The 18,031-nt window shown below is 39.4% G+C and overlaps 2 protein-coding genes across 2 annotated transcripts; one reads left to right on the top strand and one right to left on the bottom strand.

Annotated features, from left to right (window-relative positions):
* Window positions 1-854: 854 nt before the first annotated feature.
* Window positions 855-11,613, bottom strand: gmpr2 (guanosine monophosphate reductase 2). Its single transcript, XM_062993346.1, has 10 exons — window positions 11,521-11,613; window positions 8,876-9,071; window positions 8,613-8,732; window positions 7,696-7,779; window positions 7,392-7,565; window positions 7,198-7,279; window positions 5,937-6,043; window positions 4,950-4,992; window positions 4,545-4,704; window positions 855-1,715 (listed from the first exon to the last, which is right to left on the bottom strand). The coding sequence occupies exons 2-10, from the start codon at window positions 8,960-8,962 to the stop codon at window positions 1,526-1,528; spliced, it is 1,047 nt and encodes a 348-aa protein (XP_062849416.1). The 5' UTR covers window positions 8,963-9,071; window positions 11,521-11,613; the 3' UTR covers window positions 855-1,525.
* A 557-nt stretch (window positions 11,614-12,170) lies between these two features.
* On the top strand, window positions 12,171-16,818 carry nedd8 (NEDD8 ubiquitin like modifier). The gene is made up of 4 exons (XM_062993347.1): window positions 12,171-12,339; window positions 12,793-12,840; window positions 15,820-15,902; window positions 16,411-16,818. The coding sequence occupies exons 1-4, from the start codon at window positions 12,322-12,324 to the stop codon at window positions 16,529-16,531; spliced, it is 270 nt and encodes an 89-aa protein (XP_062849417.1). The 5' UTR covers window positions 12,171-12,321; the 3' UTR covers window positions 16,532-16,818.
* Window positions 16,819-18,031: the final 1,213 nt, after the last annotated feature.

The following is an 18,031-nucleotide window of genomic DNA, read 5'->3' on the forward strand; positions in this document are numbered from 1 at the left end:
ATATCAGAATACTTGAGGAGATCATGTTGCCCTATGTCGAAGAAGAAATGTCCTTAAAATGGGTGTTTCAACATGACAATGACCCAAAAAATCTTGCTTACAGACAAACAAGATCGAGGTAATAGAGTGGCCAGCCCAATCCCCTGACTTCAATGCCATAGAGAACTGGTGAAACCTTAAACATTTTCAGTTTATAGATAATTTGTTTGAGTTTTTAAAGAAAAATGCTGGCACTGCTATTTTTTTGAACAGCCTAATATTCATTTTTCTTAATGTTCTGTAAAGGATGAACACAAATTGGCTAAATGTTGTTAATGTTTTGATTTAGAATTGAAAGTGTAGTATTTTCAGTGCATTTGCATTTATGGAAATAAAAGTTATTATAATGAATTTGTGCTTTATTCGCTTTTTTAAAATCACTGCTATTTTTTTGAACACTACTGTATATATGACAAATAAAGTATATCTATATATCTATCTTCTCAGTTCTGCTTATGTGCAACCTGTAGCTACTTTTGGCAGTGGACACAGGTCAGCATGGGCTACGCAGCCCCAAATGCAGCAATGCCACCTTTCTAGCATAGCCAGCCTACACAGGAACACATACCAATCAGAAAACACATGTATTTTAACTGCTTATTGGACAGTATTTCCTTAAAAGGCTTTCAGTTCAGATGTTTATGTGCAGCATCAGGTGTAAGAAACAGTTTGCACATGATCGCAGAGTCCCATAAACCACAGAACACAAATCTGAAGATTCATTAAACTAGTGAAATGAAATTTAAAACATAGAACTTTTTAAATAAATAAGGCATTTTTTAAAAATTAAAACAGACCAATAACAAAAACAGTAGTACCAGAAGTAGTCGTCTTTTATTCATCAGTGCACACATGACGTCAGACCTACTGAATGGAGAACAATGTGAAATAGCAAAAACGTGCTTTTAAAAGTTTGGTCCAACAATACCAACAGGAATGTGAGCCATAAATAAACTACAGAACAGTAAATGACAACTAACAAAAAGTGCTGATTAGATCAATTAAAAATTTAAGGCTCGTTAATAGTTTTTGGCAGATGTTACAGTGACAAATACACAGTGTCGATAAATTGAGGGCAGTGATGGCTGGGGCATAAAAATCAATTCTAATAATTAAAACAAAAAAGAAAAAGAAAGTAAAAGAGAAAATAAGAGAATAGAGCAAGCATACTTTTCATTATGTTTTGAACATTTTTAGTAGAATCAATAAAACAACATAAAATGACATTCTAAAAAACTCCCATAAAATGTTTATGGACAGACAAAGCGTACAGTCAGTAATTTTCAGTCGTGCTAAGTGTAACAGTGTTGTGAGAACACTTGTGAGGTTTATCTATGTGCTGGTGTGTGTGTGTGTGTGTGTTGCATTAACATGTGGTCTTTACTACAGATGCATGGCATATAAACCATTGCATGAATTTGGCAATGTTCCCCTCTTTACATGAACACCTCAGCGAACTCTGCCACTCATGAGCAGTAGCGCAAGCTCAGGCATCATTCCCAAATACAGTGTTGAGCTGCTGAGTCACTCTGATAAAGGTGGTACGGCGACTCAGCTCTTTCAGCTTAGCAGCTCCTACGTAGGTGCATGTGGAGCGAACTCCACCCAGCACATCCTTCATGGTGAACTCCACCGGCCCTTTATAGGGCACTTCCACTGTCTTACCCTCTGATGCCCTGCAAAACACACACACACAAAGGACTCAGATGTGGACATCTAATCTAACGCACACCAGGATCTGTTTAGCTTGTGAGAGACACGTATGTAGACACTCCTCCTAATTACTGTATTAGGTGTTTCATCCACATTCACTGCTAGCAATTGTATACAATCAAATATATCAAAAATAAATGATATGCTTTTAACTTTATATCAATGTTTGGGGAAGGCCCTATCCTGTTACAGTAGTTACACATGCACCTACAGGGGTTGGACAATGAAACTGAAACACCTGTCATTTTAATGTGGGAGGTTTCATGGCTAAATTGGACCAGTCTGGTGGCCAATCTTCATTAATTGCACATTGCACCAGTAAGAGCAGAGTGTGAAGGTTCAATTACCAGGGTAAGAGCACAGTTTTGCTCAAAATATTGCAATGCACACAACATTATGGGTGACATACCAGAGTTCAAAAGAGGACAAATTGTTGGTGCACGTCTTGCTGGCGCATCTGTGACCAAGACAGCAAGTCTTTGTGATGTATCAAGAGCCACGGTATCCAGGGTAATGTCAGCATACCACCAAGAAGGACAAACCACATCCAACAGGATTAACTGTGGACGCAAGAGGAAGCTGTCTGAAAGGGATGTTCGGGTGCTAACCCGGATTGTATCCAAAAAACATAAAACCACGGCTGCCCAAATCACGGCAGAATTAAATGTGCACCTCAACTCTCCTGTTTCCACCAGAACTGTCCGTCGGGAGCTCCGCAGGGTCAATATACACGGCCGGGCTGCTATAGCCAAACCTTTGGTCACTCGTGCCAATGCCAAACGTCGGTTTCAATGGTGCAAGGAGCGCAAATCTTGGGCTGTGGACAATGTGAAACATGTATTGTTCTCTGATGAGTCCACCTTTACTGTTTTCCCCACATCCGGGAGAGTTACGGTGTGGAGAAGCCCCAAAGAAGCGTACCACCCAGACTGTTGCATGCCCAGAGTGAAGCATGGGGGTGGATCAGTGATGGTTTGGGCTGCAATATCATGGCATTCCCTTGGCACCAATACTTGTGCTAGATGGGCGCGTCACTGCCAAGGACTACCGAACCATTCTGGAGGACCATGTGCATCCAATGGTTCAAACATTGTATCCTGAAGGCGGTGCCGTGTATCAGGATGACAATGCACCAATACACACAGCAAGACTGGTGAAAGATTGGTTTGATGAACATGAAAGTGAAATTGAACATCTCCCATGGCCTGCACAGTCACCAGATCTAAATATTATTGAGCCACTTTGGGGTGTTTTGGAGAAGCGAGTCAGGAAACGTTTTCCTCCACCAGCATCACGTAGTGACCTGGCCACTATCCTGCAAGAAGAATGGCTTAAAATCCCTCTGACCACTGTGCAGGACTTGTATATGTCATTTCCAAGACGAATTGACGCTGTATTGGCCGCAAAAGGAGGCCCTACACCATACTAATAAATTATTGTGGTCTAAAACCAGGTGTTTCAGTTATTTTGTCCAACCCCTGTACTTAGGAGCTGTTAAGCTAAAAGAGCTGTCCTGGATTTTGTAAAGTTGCTTTGAGAGAATATCTATTGTAAAAAGCGCTATATAAATAAAGTTAAGTTGACTTGACTAGTTTGATGTGAAGTTTGGTGCACTTACAAAAGAACAAATAAATGAGGAGGTTTTTGGGGCAAAGAAGTATGTGTTGCAAAATCATTCAAATTCCAAGACTGCTATGATATACAGTGTTGATCAAAAGTCTGAGACTACTAATAAAAATCCTTCTGTTTTGCATTTTCTTTAATATATTACAATAATTTCTATTACGAATTATAATTAGCATGATCACTAGTGGTCTTAGACTTCTAGGCATGTCAGGTACAAGTGTTTATAAACGTTTAACTTTAACTGTGATCTAAACAGCAGCCATAGTCTTTGTTCAATATATTGTTAATATGTTGTAAACATTAAAATACAATGTATGTATCTGTTATATTGAATTATTTATTAATATCCATATTATTTATTAAATGGCATTACCCACATTAAATAAATAAAACATATTGAACTAACTGATTAAACTGCTGATATTGGTAGAGTGTTCAATTCATTTACATGTTCTACCACCGCTTTATCCTGGTCAGGGTTGTGGTGAGTCTGGCTTCCCTGGAATGACTGGGCGGGATGCATTAATACACCCCAGACAGGCTGCCAATCCATCACTGGGCCTTGGCCACCCAACCTCAGATATAGCCAATCATGTTTGTATGTAGACTTTCTTACTGGCTGATAGCACCACTGGGGGATTTGAACCCTGGATTCTATTGGTGGTGGGTTGGCAGAACTTACCGCTCTGTTTGTTTATTAGGATTTTAACGTCATGTTTTAGACTTTGGTTACATTCATGACAGGAACGGTAGTTACTCATTACACAAGGTTCATCAGTTCACAAGGTTATATCAAACACAGTCATGGACAATTTTGTATCTCCAATTCACCTCACACATGTCTTTGGGCTGTGGGCTATGTATTTCTAACATATTTGTGGCATTGTTGCGTCACAGCCAGAAGGTTCTGGGTTCAATTCCCAGGTGGAGCAGTTCAAGTCCTTTCTGTGTGGAGTTTGCGTGTTCTTACGGTGTCAGGGTTGGTTTCCTCTGGGAGCTCTGGTTACCTCCCACTATCCAAAAGCATGCAGTCAGACTAATTGGAGGTAGTAAAATTTGCCCTGTAATGGACCGGCGACCTGTCCGAGGTGTTTCCTAACTTTAACTGATTAGGATCAAGTGGTGGTAAAACAGGCAATGAATGAATGAATGAATGTTTTTCTCACCTGTACTCTGCCACACCCCCTGCATGTTTCTTCATGGCAGTATCAGAGCTCATGCCATAGAACAGTTTGTACTTTTTGCCGTTTTTTTCAATAGTCTCGCCTCCACTCTCTGAGTGACCTGCCAACATCCCGCCCAGCATCACAAAGTCCGCCCCCGCACCTGTCCGTCATACAGCACAACCAATCCAAATTCAGTTTAATCAAAATACAAATCAAAATACAGAGTCAGGCACAACTGTTCAGAGAAAATTTCCTTCCTGTTTTATGTAACAATTTTTTTTACAATAGCATTGAAGTTAATAAAGGAATCATTTAAATTGTATTGGACAGTTTCTATTAGCCAGCATGGTAAGCAATGTGAGTGAAAGTGGAGCAGAGCAGGTTAAAACCCACAGTAAAACCCACCAAAAGCTTTAGAAACATCACCAGGACAGGTACATCCTCCATCCTAATTAAAAGAACATATAGGAAAATAATAATTTAAGTGTTTAATTCTATCGAAATTGCCAAACAATATTGCATAATTTTACATAAGGGCTGTATTCAGAGTGGAATAACATCAAGCTCATAGTGTCACAGGGTGGTGAGCGCCTTGCGCCAGATAAAGTCCCACATCTGCAGCGTTAAAGGACATCGCAGAATATTTAATTAGGAGTGTATTAAACAATCGGCCAGAAAATCAAAAAGAAAGCAACAAACTGGAGAGGAATATCGGGGAGCTGGATTGCCACTTCTGCCAGAAGAGATGCAGACAGAGATGCCGGTAAATGCACAAGGGCCAGTGGAAGAAGCAGGGCAGGTCATTAAGTCACTTACAGCGTGGTATATAAATGGCACCAAACAAACAAAGCAACAAGGACAGGTAAAAAGAGGACCCAGCAATGAGCTGGATAACAAAGCCGATAATAAAGAGCCACCCCTGACTGAAGCGAATCAGGCTTGACTAGGCACAAGTGGGCATGTTACACATAGTGTGAAGTTAATATCGAAATTATATATATATATATGATCTGCATTTAGATAGAGATATCTCTCTTACAGTCTTTTTTCCCCCCAAAACATAAGGGTGTCTTATTTTCTATAGAGACTTTTACCATCACATTTAAAAAATCTGGCAATGTGGGGTGTAAATTTCACGCAAATTATATACATCATCTATATGGGCTGCACTAATTTACACTAATTTAGGGACTTTTGCATCTGGTGGTTGTTTTTTTCCGAGAGTGGGGTTTAAGCCATTCACATACATAAGATTGTGTACCTTAATAGATGAGTTAACATTTTTTCTGTTAATCTGTTTTGTTTATCTGTTTTTTTGTCTTTTTAACCTGAGTTGTAGACTTTGAATACAGCCCCAATCACGTAAGTGTATCTACAGAGAGAATGTCTCACAGAGATAATGTGTCCACCCAGACCATGTGCAGCATCAGCACACTCGATAACAGCACTCAGCTGAGGGTAACCCACACCGGTCTTCTTACGGGTCGTACACACTGAGCCTACACAGAAAAATAACAGATTAACATCACAATAATGAAAAGAAATACACACACTAATCTGCATTTACACAAATGGACAACATGAGCACACCAGTGACTTTGTAGAGATATTCTTGTGTCATAAACTTAAAAATAAAAATCTGTGATTTGGAAACTATCCTTGGCCTTTATTAACCTTTTACTATCTAATGACCAGCGGAAATGCTGTTGCAATCTTTCGGCCCCTGGGGGGAACTCCCTACATATTTATCTATATGTCATTGCTACTAGCCCATACTGATCAATAACAATCCCTGTAGCTAATTATAGACTGCCTTCCGGTAATGCATTGGGACTTCTGTGCATATTTCTTTATTAAATGGACAATGGTTAAGTTAAAAACTGTAGAAACACATTATGTTATGCTTAATCTTACAAAGCCATGTCATGGGCACAAATACAACCCCATAGCAGGACAGATCCTGGCTTTTAAATTCTGGTAACTGTCTGGAATGTTCTTCTAATCATTGACTTTCATAACAAAGCATTGATTAGGTTGATTTGTCAGACCACTATAGGTTCCAACATGCCACAGTCCATTTAAAAAGTTCAAAAAAGTTGGGAACATTCTGTCTGGTTCCTCTCAAGGTTTCTTCCTGTAATTTTAAGTTTTTTTTTTCCTTGCCACCGTCGCTCTCGGCTTGCTCAACAGGGGTTTTGATCTGTCTGTCCTGGATTCTGTAAAGTTGCTTTGAGACAATGTGTGTTGTAAAAAGTGCTATACAAATAAATTTGACTTGACTTAATTTACTGATATTGGTGGAATGGCTTCGTCCGCCTTAAATTTGCTTTTCTGAAATCTGTACGAAGCCTTATAAATGCCTTATCATAATGTGTATTAAAGAACGTTTGGCAGCTGATGTAAAAAACTGTGCCAAGTCTGGTATGTGGACCAGATCCACTCTGGCGAACCCTAAATATACCCTAAATAGGGGCAGCCGAAAGAGAAAAAAAATTTACCAATGTATTTTAGACCCAATAGATTTTGTAATGTAGAACAGTTGCAAAAATTACTCAGAACCTAAGAATGTTTAATGCAAGTGTATGTAAACCTTCACTATACTGAAGTAACAGTTCCACTCATAATAACTTGTTACATAATATGGTGTTATCACCTGGACCGATGCCTACTTTGATGATATCCGCACCAGCAAGGATGAGCTCCTCCACCATCTCTCCAGTGACAACATTACCAGCCTTGATAAAAAAACATTCAAATGCACAGCTATATTTACAATGCTCACTGTCCTATACCAATGCCTTGTTATCTAAATGTCTGACTAAACAATGGTGTGGATAAGCCACTCACCATGATGGTGTGGGAGAGAAACTTCTGCCTCACATCCTTGACAAAATGCACAAAGTGTTCTGAGTAACCATTTGCTACATCAACACAGATGTACTGTATCTGAGGAATGGCAGTCAAAATGGCATTCAGCTTCTCAAAATCACCGTCGCTCGTTCCAGTGCTGACGGCCATGCTCTGAGGACAGACAGAGAGAGAAACCGTGAATACTTGTGTGAGCAGAACAGAACAGTGGTGTTTCAGTGGTATAAACTCAGAATTTTGTAAATGTGTTAAAGTCAAGTTAAAGTCAAATTGTTATTTGTACCTGGAGGCATTCAGGGTGCTTTACTGCAAACTCTTTCCAGTCATCTACAGAGTAATGCTTGTGTACGGCAGTAAATACTGAAAACTGAAGAACAAAAGGGTTTGTTAACCTTTGTATTAAACGTTAATCACATGCTGTACAATCAACAAATAAAATAAATACATATTAACACAAAAAACTGACGTTTTTCAACAAAATCTCAATCTTCTCAACTTAGGGTTGATTTAAAACACCCAGTTCATCAAACCATGGCTTTGTGGACCTCACTTTATGTACAGGGACACAGACATGCTGAACAGGAAAGGGCATGCCCCGAACTGTTACCACAAAGTTGAAGGCATATATTCGATTTTATTCAACTTTAAGCAATGGGTGTGGCTTAAAAACTGGAAATTCATATTTATGAGCGTTCACATATATTTAGTCCCACATTGCAACATGGGTCACCAGTCACTGTCTGGGAGGAGTTTTACATGTTCTCCCGGTGTCTCCCACTGCCTTCCAGGTTTATGCAGAAGGATTACTGGCTGTGATAAAGTTTCTGGGTGGTGCCAGACCTACTGTGAACCTGATCAGGAAGAAGATAATAACTGAAATAAATGGTTGTATGTTGAGTTTTTAAAGATGTTTGGGTGTATTAATAATTATTGTTATACTGCCCGGCCCTTTAGGAAAGGCAGTCTAATTACTTTACAGGTGCAATCAGAAATATCCCCCCACCCAATAAAAAAGGACGTGTATTCTTTCCCACAGGGCTAGATTTCACTTTAAATGAAGTCTTTATTAGATTATATTATGATTTTAGAGTAGCAGGAGGTTTTGTTAATACTGCCATGTCACAATTATCTAGCTCCAACATAAAATTGCTGACATAAAACCTACTGCTATGGAGGCAGGCATAGTGATCTCATTCATACCTGATGCAGCGCAACTGCCATCTCAAAGGTTCCAACCATGTCCATGTTAGCAGCAATGATAGGGATACCTCTGTAATTGCCTTTCGAGTTTCTGAAAGTAAAGCAGCGCATCAGGTCCACCTGAAAGACCAAAGTACAAAAAAAAAAGATATGGTTATGTGATTTTTAGAGCTTGGAAAACCTCTAGCAGCAATAATATAAGTTATTGTATTAAGGCAATAACCTATGGAATGTTTACAGAAATAGAACCCATTCTATTTTACCTCGCTACGAGACTTGAGCGTGCTGCGTTTGGGACGGAGCAGCACATCCTTGAAGTCGAGTTTAATGTCATTCTCAATGCGAGGCATGTCTGATTGACCTTGAGAATGTTACAGTATCTCTGGTTGAAAACAGCTGTTGTATGTAGGAGTGGGCTCCTTGTTCCCTCCCTCCAAGCCAGATAAGAACAATGTTACACTGTGAGAAAGAAAATGGGTGAAATTTAATCATGCACATCCCCAGGAATGGATCAACACTAGATATTGTTTAGGTGGTTAATTATTCTTTGTACATCAAGCAAATAAAGACTTACAAATTGCACATTAAATGTACAGTAGACATAAATGTAAATACCACATAATCATGCTTAAAAAGTCAAGGATACGACTTATATGTGTTCAAATTCATTGCTTATCCTAACAATAACATGGCAAATACATAACATTGTTATAACAAATATCCCTCAGGTAAGCACATTTGTGGCACAGCAGTAAAATATGCTAGCCCCCTACTGCTGAGATCCAGGGTTTGACTCACAATGGTTCTATCGGCCCGTCAGATTAGCTATGTCTGGAGGGTGGGTGGCCAAACAGCCTAGTCATTGGTTGGTGCACTTGTCAGTGCACTCTCATTAATAATACTTGCCATTAATAATACACAAGTTATATTTGTGGTGCACTAAGAAAAGTACAGTATTTTAGACATGGTTACGATGGTTAGGATTACAGTGTAGGGTTTTATAATCCATTAACAACCACTTGCATGAAATACTATAAGAGCAATTAACAATATATTAGTGTATAATTAAACAACTGTCATACACTTATAAAGGACTTGTATTTCATGACAATCTTGCTATTTTCATGACTTGCAACTGTTCATTTTCTGTGACTGAAAGGATGGCAGACAAACTTCTGAGTCATTTAATTTTATTGTGTGTCCTTCTGGAAGTAAAGCAACTTTGTGCCTTTAAAAAGTTGTATAATGTTATTTACCATAGTAGTATGGCCTCTTAATTCCTTGCAATTAATTAAAGCTGGTGACATCTTTGTGTCAACATAAACAGGTATAGTTTAACTGCACCTATTTTTTATTCTTATACACATAAAAATGTGTATGGCAATGCCCACAATATTTGCCAACTGTTTAGTACAATTGGTGCCAACCAACCAATTTTACAATTTCACAAAAGTTGGTGCACCCCATGGTGCAAACCCTCTTACCTGATTTATGTTCCATACATCAGGATAATAGTATATTGATACATAACAACCACATACACTGATCAGCCATAACATTAAAACCACCTCCTTGTTTCTACACTCACTGTCCATTTTATCAGCTCCACTTACCATATAGAAGCACTTTGAAAGTCAACAGTTACTGACTGTAGTTATCTATCTCTCTCTACATACTTTTTAACCTGCTTTTACTCTGTTCTTCAAGGGTCAGGACCCCCACAGAGCAGGTATTATTTAGGTGGTGGATAATTCTCAGCACTGCAGTGACACTGACATGGTGGTGGTGTGTTAGTGTGTGTTGTGCTGGTATGAGTGGATCAGACACAGCAGGGCTGCTGGAGTTTTTAAATATCGTGTCCACTCACTGTCCACTCTGCTAGACATTCCTACCTAGTTGGTCCACCTATACCTATACCTTACACCTGTAAATGTAAAGTCAAAAACGATCGATCATCTATTGCTGCTGTTTGAGTTGGTCATCTTGTAGACCTTTATCAGTGGTCACAGGATGCTGCCCATGGGGCGCTGTTGGCTGGATATATTTGGTTGGTGGACTATCCTCAGTCCAGCAGTGACAGTGAGGTGTTTAAAAACTCCAGCAGCGCTGCTGTGTCTGATCCACTCATACCAGCACAACACACACTAACACACCACCACCATGTCAGTGTCACTGCAGTGCTGAGAATCATCCACCACCTAAATAATACCTGCTCTGTAGCGGTCCTGGGAGAGTCCTGACCATTGAAGAACAGCATGAAAGGGGGCTAACAGAGCATGCAGAGAAGCAGATGGACTACAGTGCTTCTATATAGTAAGCGAAGCCGATAAAACTGTACAATGTGTGTAGAAACAATGAGGTGGTTTTAATGTTATGGCTGATTGGTGTATTTAAGAGGGGATTCAGTAAAATCAGCAATAGGTCAAGTTCTTCCATGAGCTCTTTAATCTCCAGAGGGGAACATCATTAAACATTCATAAAAAGTTCTGAATTGCACCTCCTTCCTCCCTCAGTAAAATAAAAAAGCTCTTTTTGAAAATAAAAATGCACCACCATCTAACCACAAACAAATCAGGACTTGAATGACAAGATTCCATCCATAATTGAACTGTTTCTTAGTCTGACTCCACTCTTTAACCACTCCCTCATATTAATATATTGTTAGAGGTTTCTGTTATTTCTTCCATGTGTCCATCACCTGTAAATGCACTACAGTATACAGTTTAAATACATGAATGTACAGCTCCTGATTCAATGCACCAGTCAATGCAAACATGAATTAACCAACTGAATTTAGTTAACCTCAAACACTGTATTCGATTTTTAGCACGATCACGATACAAATCGATTAATTGAACAGCCTTATCCCTGGTATGCATAATAACTTAATAAACGTGTAGTGACTTACAAATAGCTGGAGTTCCTGTCAGTGTCACAGGAAGGAATGCATGACAGAGACCAGAGCAAAATTCACAGGAAGCTACACGAAAAGGCGGAGATGAGTTTTTTTTCTCGAATATTTACATTAACGCCTTCAAATGTAGTTTTTTTTCACTAAAATGTCCCTGTCGAGTGGTACTGTTTCGTCTGCAGGGACTACAAAACAATCGCTGTATCCTGAATCACATCATGTTAACTCTGTAGTGCACTAGTTAGGGCGTGTTCTTAATTTTCTAAACGAGTTTTGAAATCTTTCTATAAAAAGTTTCGAACATTTATTAAAAAACTTTAAGCATTGCAACAGTGTGATCTCCTGGTAATAAAATTTGGAGGCTGCTGGTACACTATGAAGTGTACAGGAAGTAGGAATGTATAGAGTATTTGGAACACAACGCATGGCGGGTAGCGATAGCAGTGGTTCGGCTATATTGCAGTTAGTTCCGTTCCATGATTTTTGCCCATTAAGCAGCCCAAATAAAGCTCGCGTTTTTGTTCATTAAACATTATTAATAATGATCTTTAAATGAGACTGCATTTGTTTTTTTTTACACAATTTATATTTTTAAATAAACCCGATAGTCTACGTAGGTACTCTTCGTGGTAGTGTAGGGTAGGAAATATTTTTGAGTTGCTCAGAAGCTTCAATTGATTGCTTGAGACTAACCAGAGGAATTATCGATAGAGAAAACGTTCAGTATTTTCCTGATTTATTTGTTTAGCACTTGTATTTATACACCCCGTGTGTTCATACAATAAATAAAAGTTCACAATGCTGATCAAAGTTAAGGTAAGACATAAAACTGCCTTTCTCTTACACCGCCAGTTAGCAAAAGGGGTTAGATTAGCACTGTAGCTAACAAGCGCTGAGTTCATTATAGTCCGTGTTCAGATCAGCTAGTTTTATATAAACTGCAAATTTTTGGTGCACATGTTCCCCTTTGTAACAACAGTGTAGTGATTTAACCTTATAAAACGTGTCTATATGTTCATTATACTAAGCGTGGGTCACAATAAACGTTAAATGATAATATTAACAATAAATTGTGTTGCAGTAATGACACGGTGGGTATGGATTGTAGTAATATCGTGTTTAGAACAAGAACGAAAAGACAATATGTGGAGCTCTTTATTTTTTTTTACTGGCCTGAATATAATTAATACAAAATGTAAAGATGTTTATCTGAACCAAACACTGTAATTAAGATAATTAACTAACCGCTCAGTATTTTCCCCTACCCAGACCCTGACTGGCAAAGAAATTGAAATTGACATAGAACCAACAGACAAGGTAGGTCTAATTCCTGATAAAGAACATCCTGAACGAATTTATATACACTGATCAGCCATAACATTAAAACCACCTCCTTGTTTCTACATTCACTGTCTATTTTATCAGCTCCACTTACCATATAGAAGCACTTTGTAGTTCTACAATTACTGACTGTAGTCCATCTGTTTTTTCTACATATCTTTTTAGCCTGCTTTCACCCTGTTCTTCAATGGTCAGGACCACCACAGGACCAATACAGAGCAGATATTATTTAAGTAGTCGATTATTCTCAGCACTGCAGTGACACTGACATGGTGGTGGTGTGTAAGTGTGTGTTGTGCTGGTATGAGTGGATCAGACACAGCAGCGCTGCTGGAGTTCCACTTACTGTCCACTCTATTAGACACTCCTAACTAGTTGGTCCACCTTGTAGATGTAAAGTCAGAGACGATCGCTCATCTATTACTGATGTTTGAGTTGGTCATCTTCTAGACCTTCATCAGTGGTCACAGGACGCTGCCCACGGGGCGCTGTTAGCTGGATATTTTTGGTTGGTGGACTATTCTCAATCCAGCAGTGACAGCGAGGTGTTTAAAAACTCCAGCAGCATTTCTGTTTTTTATCCACTCATAACAGCACAACACACACTAACACACCACCACCATGTCAGTGTCACTGCAGTGCTGAGAATGATCCACCACCCAAATAATACCTACTATGTAGTGGTCTTGGGAGAGTCCTGACCATTGAATAACAGCATGAAAGGGGGCTAACAAAGCATGCAGAGAAACAGATGGACTACAGTCAGCAATTGTAGAACTACAAAGTGCTCCTATATGGTAAGTGGAGCTGATAAAATGGACAGTGTGTGTAGAAACAAGGTGGTTTTAATGTTATGGCTGATTAGTGTACATATTTATATATACATAAACATACACCCCCCCCGGTGATTGTTATGGTGTTTAATTTTCTGTAGCCCTGTAAGTTCTTTTGCTTTTGTTTTCTCTTTTGTGTTTGTGTGGCCCTTATAATTACTCACTCCAGTCATGAATTGGTTTGACCAATTAAACTGTGTCTCACTTCACCCACACAACCCGCTTTGGTACACTTGGTTCCTGGTCAGTTTGGGTACTGTACAGGTCACTTGGCAATGGAAACACTATATACCCCTTTTTCATTGCACAGTATCCTACAGCAGACTTCAACCAGCTGCCATCTGGCTTTGTCAGAGGTGCAGTCAAAAATATTGTCACATTGTTGACATAGTAAAATAAATAAAAAAATTCCAACAATCAATAGTTGCACTATTTATTATGGAAATGCAGAGTATTACCCACCTCATGAATAGTGAAAATAGTTTACATGCTTCTGTCTCAATGTTTTTTCTTTATTTCACAATGTCAGCGCTGGGGTCAGTGTATGACTACGTAATGGCTGACGTAAATAGCCAAACACTGTTTTTTTGTTTTTTTTTACCACATTTACATTTTCAGCATTTAGCAGATGCTTTTATCCAAAGCGACTTACAATTATGACTACACTTTGAGCAATTGAGGGTTACAGTGGTGGTGGTGAGGCTTGAACCGGCAACCTTATGATCACTAGTCTAGCATCTTAACCACTAAGCTACCACTGGCCTACCACATGACGCATTAGACAAATACATGGAGCTGGCGGAGGAGTGCCGCAGAAGGGGGTGGAGGGCACGGTGCTTACCCATTGACGTGGGGGCGAGGGGCTTTGCAGGAATCTCACTTTGCAAAGCTTATAGTACCCTGGGTAGCACTGGCACTCAGAAAAGGAAAGCCATCAGACAAGCTTCATAAGCAGCAGAGAAAGCTTCAAGATGGTTGTGGATTAGGAGGGACAAACCGTGGGCTGTTGCTGCTTGGACACAGGCTAAGAACAGATCACTCCCGGTCGGGTTGCCTGGGTGAGGGTGTCTGTAGTTGAAAGACCCGAAACACCTTATGACTAGAGATGGAACGATCGATCGGCTATAAATCGATATTTCCCAAATGTAGCCGATCCGATCGTGTGATATATAAAGACCATGTTAAGCTTAACAGCTCAGTGGATTGATCCAGACTTTGAGCTACAAGCACCAACCATCACATCACCATTCATCAACCATCGTACAGAAACCATGGTGAAAGCTCTTCACGACCTAAAATAACATAATTAACGTTGTGCATCATACATAGTTCAGGATCATCTGCTCTGACAGAAAACTTTTAGCTCCACAGACGGAACGAGTCTGACTCGGTTACAGATCTGTGGTAATAGCAGTTTAATTAAGCTTTTTAATTGAGCTTTTTAATGTAAGAGAGTCACACAAAATGTTCTGTAGTAGCTGGTGTTTATTTAAAACCACGACATTAATTAATAACAGTAAACACGGAGAGATGACTGAGAAGAGAAACTTACGCTTCACATAAAATGAATCGACTCATGAATCACTTATATCGATACTGTGAACAGAGCGTCTCTCTTAAAGGCACACTCACGTCAATGCTTCTGTCACGTAAAAACAAAGAAAAAATAAATGAATCTTAGTGGATTTGGCTTGGGATGTTGGGTAGTGAGTTGGAGGTTAATAAATATTTTTGCAATGCAACGTTGGTGTTTTGTAGAGAACGATAAGGTCAGAAATACTGTAAAACTTGTGTGTAACACCTGTGTATTATGATATAAACTATATTAAGCCCCTGTACAGCCTTTTACACTCCTCCCCTGCATTTCTTCTCACGCTGTATCTTGTGTTCTCATTGGCTGTTTGACATAGCACTCATTGCCAGTCGGGAAACACCCATTCAGACATCGGACATGCTAGATATCTCGATCCGGTTGCCGAGCGTATGTTGATTTGTTTCTGGTCTGGATTCAGGTGGATGTTTGGTAGCAGTCAACATCAGACATTGATAATTTTGTTTCTTTGTTGTAAACGGGAACATGCTGTTTTTCCATGCACTGTTCTGTTCTGTTTATCACATCCAGGTGGAGAGAATAAAAGAGAGAGTGGAAGAAAAGGAGGGGATTCCACCTCAGCAACAGAGACTAATCTATAGTGGAAAACAGATGTAAGAGACTTTAAATGACTCTCTTCCTACACTCAGTATTTTTAATTGAACTCTAATGATCAGTGTTAAAGTGTAAGGCATGCACAGACATTTTTATGTACCAATTTTGTTTTCACATTGATTTGTAATAAGCTTAGTAGACCTCTATTCATATGCATAGAGCTCTATTCTGCACCCATTGTTTAGGAATTAATACATCGGGAGCCAACTGTAGGGAGCCATGTAGGATATGAAAAGTTAGTTAAACTCTGCACCCTCACTGTCACGCAAACAACACCCTAATCCATGTAAAGTCTCTTCATGAATTCCTATAAAGAAACAAATCTACCTCCACTTTGACTTTTTAAAGATAAAACATATTATTCAGCCATGATAATAGCTATAGCAGCTGACATGGTGTTAAAAAACGAACAAACTTATTTTGTTCATTAATATAAAATGTTAGATTGTAGAATATAAAAACAAAGATTGTTGAGTATTAACCCATTTATACTCTTTTTCTTTTCAGGAACGATGAGAAAACAGCAGCAGATTATAAAATCCAGGGTGGCTCTGTACTGCATCTGGTCCTTGCTCTAAGAGGTGGCAGAGTGCACCAACACCCCGGCACCCTTTTGCAAGCCTTATAATCACCTACCCTACCTTCATCAACACAGATGCCCAGCTATCCTCGACAAACACGCCTCTCAAACTCTCCTAAATGATCACCTGACTCCAGCTCCATATTGGCAACTCTACTGCTGGCTGGTTTAATGAAGTCCTACTTCTGCATCTTTCTCTTAGAATCCCTTCACATAATTTATCGTTACTGAGCACGTTATTCATGCTTGGTTTGTTATGTTTACGGTCTGATTCCAAAAATCATTGTAAGGTTATACTGATGCAATAGAATTGTCAATAAAACACAGTATTGACATCTTCTGTTTGAGTTTTTAATCATTAAACGAATATAAAAAAAAGGGTGCAAAGGTTTAGACACCCCTAGCCAAATTACAAATTTACTGCAAACTGTTGTTTTTTCTATTTTATTTATGCATTTTTCTCCCAACTTAGCGTAGTCAATTTGTCTTCCGCTGCTGGGGGATCCCTGATTGTTGTCGAGGTGGGTATATTGCTGCTCACCCCTCTTCCGACCCACGCGCAGCCCTTTGCAGAACCCTTTCTTACCTATGCACTCTGCACAGGTGCCTCTCTATCTGCCAATCAGGGTCCTTACACAGCGTTTGAAGACCCCACACATCCCCCCCAAGCTCTAAGTTAAGGGCCATTCTGAAACATTCAGCTTGTGTTTCCTAAAGGGAGTTTATAGTGGATGTTAAGGTATTATTTGGATCATTGTCTTGCGGTGAGGGAGGATGCTCAGGACAGGGCAAGATGGAGGCAAGAATGATCTGTTGTGGCGGCCCTTAATGGTAACAGTTGAAAGAACGAGAAGAAGTAAAATCCAAACTTTCATCTACTTTTGCAGTGTTTTCATGGACTGCCACACAACATTCAAAGCATACAAAATCCACCTAGAGCAAAAGTTTACATCAAATGCTTTCTCCCAACATACCTGTGTTGATTGGGGCCAATTTTCTTTTTTGCTTCCACATCACATGTTTCCAAAATGCTTCTGGCCTATCTAGATGTTTGTTCCAGCAATGCTACACAAAAATGGTGCATCAGCATAAATATTTCTAGGTTTACTGAACAACCCAGCCAGTGAGAGGTACACTTGTTAGTCCACTCTCAATGCTGATCCCAAGCCAGGATAACAAAATAAGGGCTGTGTCAGGAAGGGCAACTGGCGTAAAAACTACCAAATCAGGTATGCGGACCAGAATGATTCACTGTGGTGAGCCCTAAAATACAGGAGCAGGCAAAAGAAGAAAAAACAGTGACACGATCACTCAATGTCATTAGTCCATTTTTTCTGGTATTACACAAATAAACAAATGTGACAGTTTACCGGTTGTGTTAGAAACTGCTTCAATCCAGTCTTTCCATCCTTCTGCCAAATTTTAAATCAATGCAGTTACTCAGAAATAAATTAATAAAATAAAATCAGTGAATCAAATCAGAAAACAAGACAAATCCAATTTAACAGAGTTAACTGTTTTAGGCCAGTATTATTCTCAGTACTAATT

This window comes from Trichomycterus rosablanca, chromosome 4, assembly GCF_030014385.1.
Source record: "Trichomycterus rosablanca isolate fTriRos1 chromosome 4, fTriRos1.hap1, whole genome shotgun sequence".
Taxonomy (NCBI): Eukaryota; Metazoa; Chordata; class Actinopteri; order Siluriformes; family Trichomycteridae; genus Trichomycterus; species Trichomycterus rosablanca.